Below are 19,871 nucleotides of genomic sequence, written 5' to 3' on the forward strand. Positions count from 1 at the left end.
GGACATTCTGTATTCCAGTCCACTGGATGTTGATTTGTTTTCTTTACAGTCTCCAAGACTTCATTCAAGGCAGCAGGTAACTTTCAGGTTACGTTTCCTTTCATGAAAGTTGTTTTGTGGATGGTTATGGAGGCTTTGCCATTCACAAGTTCTAGAAGACTTGGGCATAATTTTATTTCCTCACATGAACAGTTACGCCGAGTACCTCTTGGCTCCTGAGAAACCCAACAGCAGGCTTCCGCTTTCCCACCCAGTCCCCTGTCCACTTGTCAGAGCTCTGAGATGACTTGTGTCCATGGCCATCGCCTTCTCAAAACTGGCCAACCCCTTCCTTCTACAAACAGTCTCCACTCACAGGAAACCCACTTGCACAGGGTTTTGGCTCAAGCAAAACTCCAGCCAGCATCAGAGGCTTTCAGGGAGCAACTGAGAGATACAAGAGATGCCAGGCATGTTGATAAATACCAAACAAGAAATTTTAAGCAGGTAAAACATCTATCAAAAACACCTGCCAGTGTCCTTCAAACAAACAAAATGCAATGACCATATAGACAACTGTAAAGAATAACACAATTAATATATATTTTTAATAGTGAGAATCATAGACTGCAGGGACTAGATGGGGCATTCTGTGCTGCTTGGGTGAGCTCCTGGCTAGACTCGTCATGAAGAAAGGAAGGCGAAGACCCAGTGACTGGGCCAAACTCAGACAGGGAGCTGGGCAGGGAGAACTGGACACACAGGGCAGGCATTGCCGCACAGCAGGATAAGCTGCCTCTTAGAGGGAGGCCTACATCCCATATTGGATGTGAAGTTCGAATCCCAGCTACTCTGCTTCCAACTCGGTTTCCTGCTAATGTATCCTGGGGGGCAGCAGATGATGGCTCAAGCGCTTAGGTCTCTGCTACCCACATGGGAGACCTGCATGGAGTTCCTAGCTCCTGACTTCAGCCTGGTGGAGCCCTGGCAGTTGCAGGCATTTGGGGAGTGAATCAGTGAATGGAAGATCTCTCTCTCTCTCTCTCTCTCCTCTGTTTTTCTCTCTGTCACTCTGCCTTTCAAGTAGATGAAAAGAAATAAGCATTAAAATAAAAAACAAGCTGGAAACACAACGTGAATCTTCCTCCAAGATACGGGTGCCAGGAGCACGAAGACTGATACTGGTGTGCGTACTTTCTCATTTTTTTTTCGCCAGTGCTCCTTTTCCTCCCCTTTATTTCTTAGCCCAAGTCCCCACCTTTGCATAGACTATTTTGGAAATTACAAAACTTTTTTAATGCAAATAATGCCTTTAAAAAACCAGTTACAACCACCCACAATATTTTTATGCTTATGACTTGGTGCCAGCCGTATCTATTCATGAGTGGATGGTTATATTGGGATCTATAAATGTCACTTGTATATTCATATACATTTATATACCAGATTTTCAAATAGAGTTATTTCCCCTCATGTCCCAGAAAGCCAGCAGCACCCCTGACATTTTGATCACATAGTTGTAACCATCCAGGTCCATCAGTGGAGACTGAATTATGTTCAGGTTTGTGGCACAGGTAAAGTTGCACATCTTGGTAGTTTCCTTCCCGTCACGTTCAGTATCTTTTGCTAGAAAAGATAAAAAGATAGGCAATCAGTGTTTTTCTTTGGGGAAAAAGGAGATTTATCTCTAAATAAAAATAAGCAGCCTCAATAAAATTCCCAAGAGGATTCTTCTGCTCTGCAGGGGTCCCTGGCGTGGAGCACTGATTCAGCTGCTGCTGGATGAGTCTATGCAAACCTGATTCTGTGCTTTCTGGAATCACCACCTAAAATATGTAAATAAAGCACACAACCTATTTATTATAAGGTTCGTCTTTGTACTTTATGAGAAGCACTCTCTCTTAGCAAGCATACTGGGCAAGTTTCCTATTTAAAATGCATGTACGATACAATGCCAGTTTTTAAAAATTGTGTGTGTGTGTGTGTGTGTGTATAGGAAAAACATTGATAGGAATGCTTAACACGTTAACGATGGTTTTTCTATCAGTGGAATTTTATACTTATCTATATTCTTACAAAGCTTAGTTCATTAATATTCACAAACAGTAAGCACAAGATGTTTACAGGAAGTTTTCTTAAATGGCACTTCTTGTCTCTCTGATTCCTTGGAATTTTTAGCTAGTTCTATTCATTCAATAAATATTTACTGAATACCTATCATGTGTAAGACTCTGCGCTAATAGATGTTAGGTAGTTTTGCTTTCACAAAGATCAAGCATAGCAGTTGACCTACGTCCACAGGGTACCTATATATGTTTGTGGCCACCTGCCAGGAGCTCTGGCTACAGTGGCCAACAAGACAGTGTCTGTCTCCAGGAGCTTAGATCTTACACACACACAAACCAGGTAGTTAAGAATGATGATCATGATGTGTCTTGTGAAGGAGATACTGTTGGGTAATGTCACCCCTGCCCCCCCCCACCCCCGACTGTGACTGGGAGGATGTGGTAGTTCAGCTGGGTGGTCACAGAAAGCCTTGCTGAACAGGTCACAGTTGCACTGAGGCCTGATGAATCGGAGGCAATTTTATGAAGATCAGAGCTCAAGCAGAAGGAACAGCAAGAGGGAAAGACCTGATAATCACAGAATAAAAACAAACAAAAGACATTAGCAGAAAGTGGAGAGGAAAGAGAAGTAAGCAGAAGTACTTAGGGCAGTGTTTAGGCCATGGTAGAGTTTGGTTAAATTTCATTCTCATCTCAGTGAAAAGTCCCAAGGAGAAGTGATGCTGTATGGTTTATATTTGATAAAAATCCCATTGGCTTCTGAGTTAAAAGTAGATCTGGGGGAGATCAAGGACGCAAGTTAAGATGCTGTTGAGGACACAGCTAGGAGTTGCCACAAGAGAAGGAAGATAGTATGGGAGAGATGCTAGAAACCTCCCAACTTGGTTCAATCTGAATGCCCAAAAGGGTCAGTGCTGGGCATGGCTAAAGCTGTGCACTCAATCCACTTCTCCCAGTGCTGCCTCCCAAGGACTGCATTGGCAGGGAGCTGGAATCAATATGGATGAATGTGTGTGTCTTAACCACCACACCAATTACCTAACCCACCAAAAATTTCAAAATGGGGAGGTATGTCTTGTCTGGGAGCTCCAAAAGAGTGAGGGAGTTTCTGTTCTTCCATTATATAGCTACTGGGTTTTTTTTTGTTTTTTTTTTTGTTTTTTGTTTTTTGTTGTTGTTGTTGTTGACAGGCAGAGTGGACAGTGAGAGAGAGAGACAGAGAGAAAGGTCTTCCTTTGCCGTTGGTTCACCCTCCAATGGCCGCCGCGGCTGGCCCACCGTGCCAATCCGAAGGCAGGAGCCAGGTGCTTCTCCTGGTCTCCCATGGGGTGCAGGGCCCAAGCACTTGGGCCATCCTCCACTGCACTCCCTGGCCACAGCAGAGAGCTGGCCTGGAAGAGGGGCAACCGGGACAGAATCCGGTGCCCCGACAGGGACTAGAACCCGGTGTGCCGGCGCCGCTAGGCGGAGGATTAGCCTAGTGAGCCGCGGCGCCGGCAAGAGTCCTGAATTTTCAAAATAGGTCTATTTAACTCCCTTCTCCTTTCATCCTAATTGTCATCCAGGAAGGAACTGAGAGAAAGTGCGTGAAGGTAGAATCGGCATTGTTCGAGGAGGCCTTTCCAATGTTCCACGATACCACATGCCCTTGGATGGCAGGCAGTGGGGCAGGGTCATCAAATACCTCAACTCTCAGCCCACTGTTGAGTGGCCTTTGTGATCAAAAGGCACACTCTTGTCAGTAAGACTGTAAATGTCAGGATAGCCAGAAGTATGACCTGACAAGGGGCACCATGGTGTGGCCAAAGTTGCCTGAGTAGACTGGAACAGGCACACCAAAACCTGGAAGAGTGTCAGCAGCAGTGAGGTCTTGACAGCGAATCAGAAGTCACCTGTAGTCAATCTTCCACAGTGACACGGTTGATGCCCATGTGATGTGTCCTCCCTCATTGCAAGGCAGATGGGTCAACTTTGGGCAGAAGTTCCAAGTCTGGCCTGTAGCAGTAGCCTCTGCATTGGGAACATGGAAGCTTTACTTTATTCCCAGTCTGTGATGGTGAATGTGTTTCCACGTCCAGTGTGGTGATGGACCCAGGCAGCAATGGTGGCAGTCCAGGTGGTGTTGGCTTAACTAGGCAGCTTGAGTCCAGTCTATCTCATTGGAGCATGGACTCTTGGCATCGACATGATCTCAACAGTTCCATCAGCAGCCATAATTTATAGTCTGCAGTACTAAGTAGGCATGCTTTAACCTGCCAGTCTTTAGTTTCTAAGTGGCAGACCAAACAGCTAGGCCACTGACAATAATGCATGAGCTAGTAAAATATATAATAAGGTTCTTAAAGGATTGTGTGGCCAGAGCAATGACAGCAACCTTGTTTGAGTTCTGGCCACTAGACAGAGTAACTGCTTTCATTTTTAGTTTTGCATCACTGGTAATGAGGTCCAATATCCACAACAGCCCAGTGGATGTAAAGCAGTTTTCATCTCAACCTAACAAATGAGGCCCAGGAATTGAAGGACACTTCTGAACTGAGGGCCCTGTGAAACCAGTGACTTTGCTTCAGCTGGAATAGTGGGGATAGAGTTTTTTCCCCTAAATAGGGATCGCTCTTACATGTAAAGCCTAGAGGCTGATGTAGTCAAGCTGACTGTGTTCTTCAATATTGCATTTTAACTTGACTGGCAAAGTTTGTTGGGTCCTTCCCTACTTGTTAGTCATTGAACTTGACTCACTGCAAAACAGGAGTATCACATCAGAGAGTGACAAAGGTCCATGGGTCAGGCACTCCATTTTGACAAGAGCAAAATCGCAAGCTAACAGCTACTTTTTCAAAAGAGGTGTTTCTGGTAGCTACATTCAGGAGGTAATGATAAAAATCCCAATGGAGGAATCTCTGGGTATGGGATGTCTCCCTTCACTAAAAGCTCCAATCAACAAAATCATTGCTTTCAGAGATTTATCGTTCAGAAAAATCATTAGGATTACAGGGCCCCAAAGTTGAGAAGTGTTACAACAGCTTCCAATGCAGCCTGTATTAATTTGGGTCCCACTCAAAGGATGCTGATTTGTAGGTTAGCTCATAGGAAAACATACACACACACACATACACATGGAAACTCTGAGTGAGGCACGTACTGACTCTAATACTCAGGGTCCAAGATAGGCCTCTTTTTGGTGGTAGGGATCAAAAAGCCAGCAGTTTTTCCTTGACTGTTAATAAAATTGAATGTTGTGAATACAACCACATAGTTCCAAGAATACATGGTTGGCCAGCAATCCCCTCTTTTGTTAGGATTTATCATCTTTCTCTGATAATGGAAGTCTGATGACAATGCAGTCAGAGTGATTAGAGCTGATGTTCCTGTCTTATCAGTCAACAAGACATCATCTATCAAACATTGAAGGTTTGGAACAGCAGAGGACCAAGGCACTAACTAAATCCTGATCATACACAGGGGCAACTGAATTCAGCTGCTGCTCCCGTAACACTAACCGTCCCAGACATTGTGACTGGAACTGAATATATTTCACTGTCTGATGGCACACCATACCACTGGCACCCGAAGATCAAGACCCATAGGACCAGGCCTCCAGTATATGTTTGTAGTGTTCTTCGAGGGGTATCTAAACTCTTCAGATACCACTGAAATATTTATGTCCCATTAGCATTATTTACATGCTGATCTTCTCAATTAAGAGAATCCTTGCTGGCACTTATGAGATAGGCAAATACAAGCATCAGTGCCTACTTAGGTTGAGAGAAAGAAGCAGCAACAACAGTACCTTGAATTGGCCCAAAGGGCCCACCCACAGGACGAAAGCTAGATTCCTTTCCCCATTATGAACCCTGAACTCCCATAGCTGAATCTCTGTGTCTTTTCCTTCCATGGGTCCAGGTGGGTTCCTCTATGCCACAGATTTATAAAAAATTTGATTTTTTTTCTCATTCTGAGATTCCCCAACAAACTAAGAGGGGACAGGAAGACCTTGTTTGGATCACCTTTACATGGGAGAAGAGAAAGAGAGAGAGTTGTGTCATTTTCTCATTCTCATTCTCATTCTCATCCACTAACATTATAAACCCAATCCAGGACATTAAGAGCCTGGACCCTAGCCAGTGTATCCTCTCCTGTGGTTTCCCATAGGAGTTTTTCTGTTTCTGGAAAAAATCTCCCATGAAAGCCAAAGTTCCATTATAGCAGCCAGGACCCACTGCAAAAAAATATCCTGAAACATTTTACTGTCATCTCCAAATGGATCTGAGGTTAGTATTATAGATTGCAGGAGGGTTTCAGCTGTAAGAAATCCCAGCTGTTGCCATTCTTCCTTAATAAGCATTACATACCACCTCCTCATTTTCTAAGAAAACCAGCCAAAGTTCTAATGATCTGTTTTATGCCCATAGCAGTGACAGAATTCCCTCCTTTTATGCTCGGTGTAAATGTGTGTCTGTGTGTCCAAAAAAGGGTGGAACATTCTACCACCCGGGATGAATTTCAGCACTGGCTGTTAACAATGGGGTAGATTTGAGGTTGGCTGCTCATTTGATGAAGAAGTTCTGCCCACCCAGAGAAGAGTTAGAAATCTGGGCACTGTTCAGATGAGTATCTCAGAATCAACTTCCTAATACTCAACCTGCAGTCAGCTTCCCAATGCCTTCTCGTTAGCAGGCAATAAAGTAGAGGACAGTTTATTCCTCAGTTGGCCATAAAATTTGGTTCCTTCACCACAGATTCCCCCAAATCTTGTGAATTAGCCTGTAAAGCACTCCTTTTTCATCTTCCAGAAAACCATGGCTATGTCGGCATCCCACCACTATCGCCAAAACAGTTAAGAACACAAAATACCAACATTTACCTTACTTGCAAACCAGTGAGTTAGCCTGCCATAGTTTTGTGGGTGCTGGTAGAAAACCCAAGGTTTCTGGATTAGAGATGAAGGAACAGTTTAGTGGCAGAGTTTCAGTATTTTTGCACCTGCTCCTCGAGTTCCAATTCCAGCAGGATCAGGTGACGTCTCTTCATACAGTAGGTTGAGTTATGGAAGGAACCTGAGCTTGGAAACCCAAATCCTTTATAATGGTCAGTAAATGTGCCTGCCTATTGCTCCAGAGTCAGACACCACCTCTAACTTTCAAGGCTCTTCACTATGCAAACATCCTTTCCAAGGAACAAGAGGAAAGTCAGTGCTTTGCTCACAATGTATGCAGAAATATGAGAGATCTCCTTTAGAACACAGGACTAACTGGAAAGACAACTATCTGGCAATACTATGGGAATGGCACTCAAGACTACCTAACTAGAAGCTGAAGCAACATCTGATATTATGTGAAGAATATACATGGAAGTGTTGGGATCTTGTCTCAGGGAAAGAACCTGAGGATTTCAGCCAAAGAAGGGACAATAGAAGCCAAAGCATGCTAGACATCAAACAAAAATAACAAGAGCTGTGGATAATTTCTGAATCAGAATGATAAACACCTGTGAGTTCCTTTTACTATTCACCCTATCTTTATGTGTTGAAAAATGGTTCTAAAAAAATTTTAAAACATTTTAAATTAAGCAATTTGAAACGCAGAATTATCCATTGAAGATAAGGTGCTTAGTGCAAAAAAACTGTTAGAATTTGTATACAACATTTCTCACCAATAAAGCTGCTACAATAGTAGAAGGAAGAAAAATACGTGGGGCGGCTGGTGCCGTAGCTCAGCTGGCTAATCCTCCACCTGTAGCGCCGGCACCCTGGGTTCTAGTCCCGGTTGGGGTGCCAGATACTAGTCCCAGTTGCTCCTCTTCCAGTCCAGCTCTCTGCTGTGGCCCAGGAAGGCAGTGGAGGATGCCCCAAGTGCTTGGGCCCTGCACCCGCATGGGAGACCAGGAGGAAGTACCCATCTCCTGGCTTCGGATTGGCGCAGTGCCGGCTGTGGCAGCCATTAGGGGAGTGAACCAACAGAAGGAAGACCTTTCTCTCTGTCTCTGTCCCTTCCTCTCTCACTGTCTAACTCTGCTTGGCAAAAAAAAAAAAAAAAAAAAAAAAAAAAAAAGTGGGGCAGGCATTGTGGCACATCAGGTTGAGCTGCCACTTGGGATGCCTGCATCCCATATAGGAGTGCTGGTTCAAGTCCTGGCTATTCCATTCTGACCTACCTCCTTGCCAATGTGCCTGGGGAGCAACAAATGATGATTTAAGTTCTGAGTCCTTGCCACCCAAATGGGAAACCCTGATGGAGTTCCTAGCTTCTGTGGCTATTTGGGGGAGTGTACCAGAGGATGGAAAATCAACCTGTCGCTCTTTCTCTCTCTCTCCCTCTCCCTCTCTCCTTTTTTCAAAAAAAATGTAAGTTGATCCATAGATATAATTGAAATTGAAATTTTAGTTTTAGAAATATTTTATATATCTTAAATATGGGGACAAGGACTGGGCTGAAAGAATGTTGGACAATAACATTAAATTTCATTGGATATTAACAGTGGTGTCTAATGTACATGAAATATCTAATAACCAATGCATTGCTGAAATTCTAATGTTTAGTGAGCGAACCAGAGGAATGCAGGCCTTGTAAATGTTTATGACAGATTGCTTATTCATCACAGCAAACAAAGCAAAAATAAAACTGACTTTAAGAAAGCCTAGCAATTCATCTTTTTCACTGAGTATCAAACAAGTGTTAGACACCATGCTAGGTGAGTGGATCTAAAAAGAGAACAGACTTTGAATTTCTTCTTTTTAAACCACAATCTTCAGGATTTTGAAAAGGCTATATTAACCACTGCAAATTCTTGTATTATTTAGTATTGGAACATATTTTTGGAAAGGAAATACAAAATGAAATCTGAAAGGTGACAGGTAGAGTTGGGATGGTTCTGAACTGATGGAGATAAAATGGAGAAAGGCCTGATCAAGCTTGGAAAATGGGTAGAAAAAGTTTCCAGAAGCTCTCTGCATGGGCAGCAAGCAGACTGTAAGCCTGGGACAAAGTAAGGAAACTGTGATTTTGAGATGCACATCTCTAGATCGTCCACTGAAACCCTCGGGTTCCAAGGAGAGTGCAGAGCACCTAGACTGCTCATCAATCTGAAACCACATCCCAAGAAAGGCAGAGAGGACTCAATAGACACTAAATGAGAACTTAACAGGGGGACAATGATCCCTGAGAGAGGACATTACCAATGTACGTAGAATCTTGAAGGACCTATGTGTTGCGGCCTAGGGTCACCTTAATTATACCAGTTATAACCTAAAGGCTCCCAGCCAAGGGCTTAGGGTGGTGGGGAGGGCAGATTGGGATTGAAATCTAGCCTATGCTCTGCTCACTGAGTCATGCACCTGGCACAAAGCTGCATCTGTCCAAATAAGGAGCACCCATTCCTTAACATGACACCCGGGAGGGGGGACCCATCTTTATCTGAGTAAGAGTCTATAAGAGCTAGTTGTGGCCCTGTGAGGAGAATATCCTCCAATGCTGGAATGTTAGGATTTAGGGGCACCCATTGAAATTCTATGAAAGTAGTTTAAAGATAAATAAAAGATGGCATTACTTTATACAGTGGGTAGTAAACATATGGAACTCATTATCCTCAAGATGTTGCCTAGTCCACAAATATAAATAGGATAAAGAAAGATTTAGATAAATTCATGCTTGTTAGATTCATAAGAGCTGCTGGAGCATTGTTGGAAACACATAGGGAACATCTCCAAATGCTTCCAGGGAATGTACCATGTTTGTCTTTAGAATGGCCTGCAATGCCAGTGCTATGAACTGAACACAGTAAATCTCTGCCTATCCAGGTTTGTCAAGGAAATCAACAGCCATAATAATCAAATTTTCCAAATAGCTTAGGTATTTATATATGTATATATATAATATATATATAGTGTTAAGTATTTTCTTTATATTAATATATCAAGATAGAAATGTTTCCCCAGTGGTGGTATGAATATTTATGAGTTTGCGAAACAAAACCTTTTCTTGAGAACTTGCATTTGTCATGATGAAGTCCATTATTGTGCAGGCTTGAAAGACAGTGCTTTCCCAGAACCTAAGGTGTCAGCTGAGATATATGACCCTATTGGACTACAACCTGGTCTCAAGGTGCTAAGGTGTTTTCCCCTTACCTTTCTTTAAGCATTTATTCCTACTTCAAATAACAATTCATGTCCTCTTCCTAGCTCTTCAGTCCTCTCTTTTCACTATTATAAATGGGATGACAGGAAAAAAGTCTGTTTCCCGAATTGCTGCTCCCACTTCTGTGACCTCAGATGGGAGCTCCCTGCTCTTATTTGTCATCATCTCATTGCGAAACAGAGTTTTCTTTACATCCCCACAGCTCCCAGAAGCCAGGCTACACTTTTAACATCCTCAAATGAAAATTGGGAAGTACGGTTTGCTGCCGGATTTGGCCACAGCTGAGCTTACTCCTGAGTCTGGCATTTTAGTGTGCTTTGAGCTGCTGTCACAAAATGCCTAAATCTAGTTTAAAGTGCCTTTATAAATCTAGGTGATTTAGAAAGAACAGAAATTTATTCTCTCAGAGCTTTGGAGGCTGGGAAATCTGAGATAAAAGCAGCAGCAGATTCAGTCTCTGGTTCCAAGATGGCAGCTCACTGCTGCGTCTTCTGGAGAAGAGCACTGTTGTGTCATCAGATGACAGCAGAGCAGCAGCAGGAGCGCAAGCACTGTCACAGCTGCACTGGTCCAGCATAGGCTCCACCTCCCAACACTGCTGCGCTCCAGCTGGGGAGGATACATTCAAACCGAGACACTCAGTGAGTCTCAGATCCATTCTGATTCCTTCATAGGGAAGTAGATGTTTCGTTCTCAACTCTGTCCAGCTCGATCCAACCTCTGAAGCAAGCCAGAAGTATCCACAACTCCAACCACAAGCACATGGCCAGGATCCAGAGAAGAAAAGATATTTCCTCCCTCCAGCTCAGGGCCCACTTCTCTAATCATTATTGCGACCAACATCTTACTCCTTTTCCCAAGAGGACAGGGTAGCGGAATCATGAACTTGTCCCATAGTGCCTGGCAGGACAATGCATCAAAATACAACAGTCTATATTGATATGGTGTAGAAGACGTAACTGACATATACCCCATAGACGTCAACAGCCTAGGCATGGTTGATTTCTACCAAGTCCAGATCTACTCCCTGTGTGAGCATGAGATGCTAGCATGAGATGCAAATCTTGCCTGCACATCCTTCATGCACTGTCCAGATTTTGCATCCGAATAAGTATGCATGCAAATCTCCAAATGAGTAAAAGTGAGTAACTGATATTTTAAGGCACAATAGTCCATATCCATGCTTTGAAGATAATTAATACTTATCTAATGAGAACACAATGTACAGAGATGCAGTCCTGCAGATTAATCAGGCATTCGTTGAGGTATAATATGCCATTTAGCAATTCATATTAAAAGTCACCAATTCAAAATAATGCATTTGCTTATGTTTGAATATGTAACAATTCATTCTGACTATTTTCTCAAAATGGAAGAACAATGTTCCCTAAAGGAGACTTCTAGCTTCCATCTCTAGGAATTAAAGCAAACAAACCAAAAAATTGCCTATAGCTCCTAATCACAGATATTTTTCCCACTCCTATTCCCAAGAAATTTTCAGAAAATTTTAAGGCTGAATTTTAGTCCAAGCTCCCTCTTAGGTAAATATGATTAATAAATTCTAACACATACTTCATTTTATCTCTCTCTAAATTTCTGCATTTCTGAATTTGGGATAGTTCAATACAGCTTCTCACAATCACACTTAGCCAAGCAGCATCTATTGTATAGATGTCTCATGACTACATGAAAACTTGGTCCATTAAAAACAAGTTTGGGGCTGGAATTTGGCATAGTGGTGAAGACGGTACTTGGGAAATCTGTATCCCCTATTGGAGTGCCTGGGTTCAAGTCCTGGCTCTACTTCTTATTCCAGCTCTGCTAATGTGTATCCTTGGAGGCAGCAGATGATGGATCAAGTAATTGGGTCCCTGCCACCCATATGGGAGACAGAGATTGAGTTCTGAGCTTCCAACCCTGGGACCCAACCAGCCCCAGCTGCTCCAGGCATTTGGGAGGTGAGTCAGCAGATAAGAGTGGCACATGCTCTCTCGCTTTCTCGCTCGCTCTCCCTTTCAAAAATCAAAAACAAAACAAGCTTGCTGGATCGGATGTTTGTCCTAGCGCTTAATATGTCCACATACCATATCTGAACACCTGTTTCAATGCCCACCTTTGGTTCCTGACTCTAGCTTACTGCCAATGTGGATACTGGGAGGCAGAAGGTAATGACTCAAGTAACTGGGTTCCTACAACCCATGAGGGAGAACTGGATTGAGTTCCAGCTCCCTTCAACTTAAGCCCAGTCCTGGGTATAATGGGAGTTCTCTCTGCTTCTCAAAATAAATAAATTTTTAAAGAAGCCTTGCTGAAAATATACCTGGACAGCTATACAGCTTCAGACAAGTCACCTGAGGACATCTGAGGTATTTTGGCCTTTGAGGACAAGGAATATGAAATTATTTTCCTGCTCCTTTCTGGAATCCTTCCACAAACACCTTTCAGTAGGATCAATACAGCTCCAGAATTAAAACCTGCATAATGGGCATTGATGGTTTGGAAGAAAGTCTTAGAGATCATAATGGAATACTGTGTTAAGAAAGGCAGCCTTGGGGCCGTTGCTGTGCCTGCTGTACCGGCATACCATATGGGCGCCAGTTCAAGTTCTGGCTGCTCCACTTCTGATCCAGCTCTCTGCTATGGCCTGGGAAGGCAGTGGAAAGATGGCCCAGGTCCTTAGGCCCCTGCACCTACATGGGAGACCTGGAAGAAGCTCCTGGCTCCTGGCTCCTGGCTTCAGATTGGTGCAGCTTCAGCCATTGCTGCCATCTAGGGAGTGGACCAGCGGCTGGAAGACCTCTCTGTCTCTCTCTCTCCCCCACAGCCTCTCTGTAACTCTGCCTTTCAAATAAAAAAATAAAATAAATCAAGAAAGAAAGGAGGGAAGGAAGGAAGGAAGGAAAGGAGGGAGGGAGGGAGGGAGGAAGAGGGGGGAGAGAGAGAGAGAGAGAGAGAGAGAAGCAAAGCCTCCCATGCCGGTGTTGGCAGAGCTCCATGCTCTGTAGAAAATCAGACACCAGCAACTGTGAATCCGAGCATGACTCATCAGTCAGCCTTCCCATGTGCAGAAAGTGTAGAGAACACTTTAACCAATATAGTTTCATTGTTACTTTTTTTGTATGTAAAAGTTAATAAATGATTTTTTTAATCTTGTCCAGATAATTCATTTTAAGTTACAAGAAAGCTTTAAGCCCTGATTTTTTTGGTAGTGGGTTTTTTCCATAAAGACATATGAAATAATGGTGTGTGTGTGTGTATGTGTGTGAGAGAGAGAGAGAGAGAGACAAGAACCCTGGTGCTCACCTGCAGTGCATCCATTCCTCTACTCATCCCTGTCCGCTTGTGACCAATTGCCACAGGGATACGTGTAGAAAGTGACTCATGTATTTCTGGACCAAAGCATATAAGAAACGAGTTCTTTGCCAGAGTAACCCTGAAATCTGTTTTGGAGATGATGGAGCCTCCACCTGCTTTTGGCTTCTGAGCAACTGTGTAGAGTAGGAGCCCCAAGCGACTCTAGCACTGTAGCACAAAATAAACATTGGTTGTGCCGGTCACTGGTCTTTGGGGGTTGTTTTTACTACAGCATGAGTCTGGCATATCCTTACTGTACAACAGCCCATCCAACAACCGATGCCATCTCACATTTGATGAAATGAAGCGCAGCACATGCATGCTGCATGTTGTGCTGGTAGTCTTCACAAGCAGCTCTCGTGGGAGTGCAGGGAGTCCCTGGTGCGCAGCATTCGCCTATTTTTGTGATGCAAGTACTCCCACCATGGCAGATGAGCTTCAGTGCGTGAGTTTAATGACATCTATTTTGATGTTTGGGGAACTTTTTGCATAATTCTAGGTTTTTATTTGTGTTCCAGATGGACAACTCTGCTGGAGAAATAAGTTGTGGATGGTTGAAACAAGTAATTCATATATTCTTGGTATAGTTTAAAATACATGGTACAACATTAGTTACTATCTGTTCTGAGGTGAGAAACAGGGTGGAATCCAATTATTTCTGATTCATTGAAGCAAAATAAAAAAGGAACCATTTGGAGAATGGCTTACTCCATGTCCTCAGATGTCTTTCCTTGGGACCAAGACTTCCTTCTGTGACCTTCTCAAGTCCTGATGAGTTAGAATGAGATTGGGACCCTGCTTAGGCTGCTTCCCAACACTAACACTTCTACCCACTCCTTTTATAGGAGGAATCAGGAAGCTATTTAGGCAAGGCTTCCAAAATCAATATACTTTTCTATTTGTCACAGAATCTGATATGTTGCTGATTCAGTTTTATTCTTTAGTATCCTGAAAACATGGAATCTTAAAGAATTCCCTGGAAAAGGCCAAACCTTGTAAGTCAGTTCCTATCTGATTCCTTAGAGGAGATTAAGACAAATAGTTAAACGCAAAGACTTCAGAGAAAACATCAAAGTTATCTGTTAGGAAAAGGCATGTGTGACACAGAAGTATGAGACCAGTAGATAATCAGGGACTAAAACAAGCTTTATCTACTTGATAGCATAGTCTGGAGTTCCCAAGAAGTCCCTATGGCTGTATTAGAGCATATTGCCACTACGCTACGGATACCCCAAGCCAACCTATGCAGATCTCTTACTCCCTCACATGCACCACTGAAAAGAACCAAACAATTGTTTTAGAAGGTATCACAAGGCTTTTCTCCACTTTTACTGTTAATTTTGAGATTTCATTGAGATAATAGTATTGAATCCCCCCCCCCCATGCATTTTGTACCCTTGTGCAGGAAAACAGGTGTGCACCTGGTGTTTACTAACTGCTTTCACCCACAGCCTTGCTTCTTTTAGTGGCCTCTGGATAAGCCCCAACAGCATCTCTTAGAAATTCAGAATCTTAAGTGTCACCCCAGACATCTAATTTTAATAGACCCCTGGGTGACTCCAGTGACATTATGCTGAAAGTCTTATCAATTAGTACTTGGAAAGCTAAGGAAAATCTCAGGACTTCTGTCCCATCTCTGCTGGTGTGTGTCTAAATGGAGAGGTCAACAAAACATCTGAAAGTTTTTCATCACTAAAGAGAAAACTCCCAGCATTCTTCCAGTGCTGTGCAAAGTTGGACTGGCTCTCTGGTGGAAACAGACAGAGGCTGGTCAGGAGTGACTGACGAAAGCCCCATTCTGTCTTTGTTGAACGACTCTCCCTGGTATATAGTGTAGCCCTTTGTCTCACTATCCAGTTTGTTCTGAGGTTACTCTGGACAAATTGGGCCTCAAGTTCTCTCTGCATTTGTGTGCTGAATGTAGAGCCTTTCCAATTGTGCTACTAGTCCCCCAGTGGACACTTTGTTGGCTGGTCAGTTAATACATTGATTATTTCACATCTAAGACACTTTAAAATTTAAAATAATTCTTTATTGCCTAAATTACTGTATAGTCATAGAATCATAACATCTCATTTGTTTTGTATCAAACTCTTTGGGGTACCCTGAGTACACATTCATTTGCTGCTAGAATTTCTCCACTCCATTTGAAAACATGGAAAAACATGACATGTATCACCTCCTACATCAATCTCTTCTACTTTTGAGCAATTCTAATTAGAGGTTCTTTCTCATGCTGGATTAAAATTTGTCACATATCCTTTTTTTTATAAATAGAGTGTTACAGTATGCATTTCTTTGTGTCCTACTTCTTTTCTTTTTCTTAAGATTTTTTTTTTATTTGAGAGGCAGAATTACAGAGAATGAGTGAGAGGGAGACAGAGAGAGGGGTCCTCTATCTACTGGTTCACTCCCCAAATGGCCGCAACAGCTGGAGTTAGGCCAGTCTGAAGCCAGGAGCACCCCCAGGATCTCCCACATGGGTGCAGGGGCCCAAGCACTTGGGCCTTCCTCCACTGCTTTCTCAGGCCACCAGCAGGGAACTGGATCAGAAGTGGAGCAGCCAAAACCCATATGGGATGCTGACACCACAGGTAGAGGCTTAACCTACTACGCCATAGCACCAGCCCCCACTTATTGGTTCTTTTTTTAAAAGATCCATTTATTTACTTGAAAGTCAGAGTTATACACAGATATATAAGAGGAGAGAGAGAGAGAGAGAGAGAGGGAGAGGGAGAGAGGGAGAGAGAGAGAGGTCTTCCATCCACTGGTTCACTCCCCAAATGGCTGCAATGGCTGGAGCTGTGCCAATCTGAATCCAGGAGTCGTGCCAATCTGAATCCAGGAGTCAGGAGCCTCTTCTCAGTCTCCCACATAGAGTGCAGGAGCCCAAGGATCTGGGCCATCTCCCACTGCTTTCCCAGGCCATAGCAGAGAGCTGGTTTGGAAGAAGAGCAGCCGGGACTCGAACCGGAGCCCATATGGGATGCCGGCACTGCAGGTGGTGGCCCTACTCGCTACACCACAGCGCCAGCCCCCATATTGGTTCTTATAATTTTTCAGTCATTGCCATTGTGAATTCTATGCCATATTTCCCTTAACTAGCTCACATATTCTATCTTGTTAGAGAAAAACTGGGAACCAAGGCAACAACATATTGTAGTAGGGATCCAAAAGCCATCAAAACAGCACCTGAAGTAACCTAGGCTAGGAAGTGTTTATTTGATTGACAGTTCTGTGTACTAGAGCTGTCTGCCCAGGAATGATCTCTGCGACCAGTGCTATGATCCTACATAAGCAGCAACACCAGTCCCTGGGAAAGATCAGGGTGTGGTAAAGCTCCAGCCACTCTGTTCCTCCCTTCATGGTCAAGCATCTGGCAAACATCCTGGGGTGAGATCAGAAGGCCAGACTCCACGGTGGGGAGCCTCTCCGTTCTCACAAAGGAGATCCGACTCTCCGGCCGCTGGCAGTTTTCCTATGTGAAATGGGAGTTCCTGGCACTCCATGAAAGTCCTCCCTCCTTCCCTTGGCGCTCTTTCTGCTCCCACCCCTGCACTCCACACCCTGCTGCACACACCCTCCCACGCCTGGGTTAATAAAACCCCTCCCTCGCATACACTGGGCGCACACGCAAGCCCCCACACTTCCTCTGCAGACATGCCCACAGCTGTCTGAGACACACACGCAGGCAGCACAGGGCTTTCGGCCTCACGCCTGCCTCCTGACTCGGCCTCCTCACAGCACCTTACGCTGCCTCTGTCGCTCGTTGTCTCCTCTCCCTGCTCGCCGTGGCTTTAATTTTCCATCACCTCATCCAAGTCCCCACACCACCCTCCCACCCCTTTGCTCCTGGGGCCTGGGAGTGTTGGCACTGTCGCCCTGCTCTGCACATTCGCAATCCGGAGCTGTCACCCAGGAGAGTCGTCAGCCTGCATGTGCTTGCCTGTTCTCCTGCAGCTTGGCTGAGAGGGAGGATGGGACGCGCTGGCAGGCAGTTCTATTTCTGGAAACGACAAAAACCCTTGTTTCCCCTCCTTGAATTCCCAAAGGAACCCTTGTGAGACTTTGCAATGCACCATCCTGCCGCCTGCCCTCTATGGCAAGTTTTCCGCTCTCCCTTCTTCAGATTGGCGGGATGTTGTCTGTCCATGGTGGCATCCCTCACGTCATGTGAGTACAAGTTACTCCAGGCCAGGAGAGCACGCAGGGAATATAAAGAGTGATGGAGGCCGGTGCCGCGGCTCACTAGGCTAATCCTCCGCTTGCAGTGCCTGCACACCAGGTTCTAGTCCCGGTCAGGGCGCCGGATTCTGTCCCGGTTGCCCCTCTTCCAGGCCAGCTCTCTGCTGTGGCCAGGGAGTGCAGTGGAGGATGGCCCAAGTACTTGGGCCCTGCACCCACATGGGAGACCAGGAGGGAGCCCCTGGCTCCTGCATTCCAATCAGCGGCCATTGGAGGGTGAACCAACGGCAAAGGAAGACCTTCTCTGTCTCTCTCTCTCACTGTCCACTCTGCCTGTCAAAATAATAATAATAATAATAATAATAATAATAATAAAATAAAAAGAACAACAGGAATCCTTTATTGCTTCCAGACTAAGTGCATATATGAATTTTAAAATCTGCTAGTATTTATGTGAGGTAAATAGTAAGCATTACACTACATTAGACATTAGAGAAGCTGGATACGTTTTGCTCACAGAAAATTTGTCATTAAAAAAAAAAAGCCCATATCAATGAGATAAAAAGGAATGTGAATAGTCAGCCAGAAAGAACTTTAATGCCTTTCTTTTCATGTTTAGAAAAATCCGTGGGTCCTTATTTTCTGAGGCATGCAGTCCTAACTTCTACATTCGGTATTCAAAAACCCAACAGTCTGGGCCCGATACCCGCTTTTCATCTCTGCCTTCCACTTTCCCCTCTAACGTAGCCTACACACTGGGCTCATTGCTTCCCAAACACAGTCTGTGGTTTTCAAGAGAACCTTGAGACCAGGGGCCCTGCTGTTTCCACGTCCCATCCCTCACAGTTCCTGGCACGGTGTGTTAGGTGTAATACTGTCACTGTTGAGCAAACCCTTGCCCAAGTTAAGCCTCAGGAGCAAGGGTGGAGCTAGGATTTGTAAGCTCCCTGAGTAAAGAGCTGGCATGTCCTCTTTGCTTAGAAAGTGCCTACGTTCCCCTACAGTAAGCCATCGCCCTGTCAGCGCTGTTGTTCGTCGACACTGTTTGCCCGTTGCCATAACTGCCCAACAATGTTAATGCGTTTAGAGCACAGCTCTAGGACTTGCTTATCCAACCTCACATGTCCAGGCTTCACATATCTTTGGACTGGGTTTTACTAGAAACTAACTGGTTGCTATCACCACCACATGTATCCAAAACACACAGGAAACAAGTCGGTGCAGCACAAGTAGAGACTGGAACCAGACCCCCTGTAAACGAGTTAATTCACCCTCAGTCCAGTTTCTTTTTTTTTTTTCTTTTCTTTTCTTTTCTTTTTTTTTTTTTTTTTTACTGGAGGAGAAGCAGAGAGAGTGAGAAAGAAACAGACACAGAGACAGAAAGAGCTCCTATCTGCTGATTCACTCCCCAAGTACCTCAACAGCTGGGTCTGGGCTGGAATCAAAGCTGGAAGCCGGAAACTTAATCTAGGTCCCTCCTGTGCGTGGCAAGCACCCAATCACTTGAGCCACCATCTGCTATCTCTGAGGGTACACATTATCTGGAAGCTGAAATCAGGAACGAGCGGGGACTGAAACCCAGCACTACATGGGACTGCTACACCAAACACCTGCCTCTTTAATATTTCTTTTTTAATCACTAATTTCTACTCTGTCTGTCCCCCAACCAACACCTTTTAAAAATCAGACTTATATGAGGGCAATTTTAATGTAATTTCATCCATTTGACCACTGTATATCATCAGAGAGATTAACAAACCATGAAATGGTTCATAAGAGAACAATGAAAGAAAAGGTTTTGAAAACTCCACAAACTGGATAATCAAGTCATGAAAGGATAAGTTTTTTTTTTTTTTAAAATCATACTTCTAAAAACTTTTTTGTATTATATTACAGGGCAACTCTGAGTTTCATAAAATAAAAAGGAAACTTTTTAAAAAATAATTAAACATGAGTGTGTTGGCATAGTGGATAAGTTGCTGCTAGGTATACCCACATCCCTTATAGGAGTGCCTGGATTGAATTCCTGGCTCCATTTCCAATTCTAGCTTCCTGCTAATACACACCCTTGGAGGCAGCAGGTGGTGGCTCAAGTAGTTGAGTTCTTGCCACGCAGGTGGAAGACCAGATAGAGTTCTAGGTTCCTGGCTTCGGCCAG

General features: G+C 44.1%; 1 protein-coding gene across 1 annotated transcript in view; it reads right to left on the reverse strand.

Moving 5' to 3' along the window:
• Positions 1-555: 555 nt before the first annotated feature.
• Positions 556-19,871, reverse strand: part of LOC127491585 (uncharacterized) — a 73,327-nt gene continuing 54,011 nt past the window's right edge. The window contains exon 3 of the mRNA XM_070070466.1: positions 556-1,605. Within this exon, the coding sequence (XP_069926567.1) occupies positions 1,430-1,605 (176 nt within the window). The 3' untranslated portion in view covers positions 556-1,429. The remainder of the gene's footprint in view (positions 1,606-19,871) is intronic.

The sequence above is a fragment of the Oryctolagus cuniculus genome, chromosome 3, assembly GCF_964237555.1.
Source record: "Oryctolagus cuniculus chromosome 3, mOryCun1.1, whole genome shotgun sequence".
Taxonomy (NCBI): domain Eukaryota; kingdom Metazoa; phylum Chordata; class Mammalia; order Lagomorpha; family Leporidae; genus Oryctolagus; species Oryctolagus cuniculus.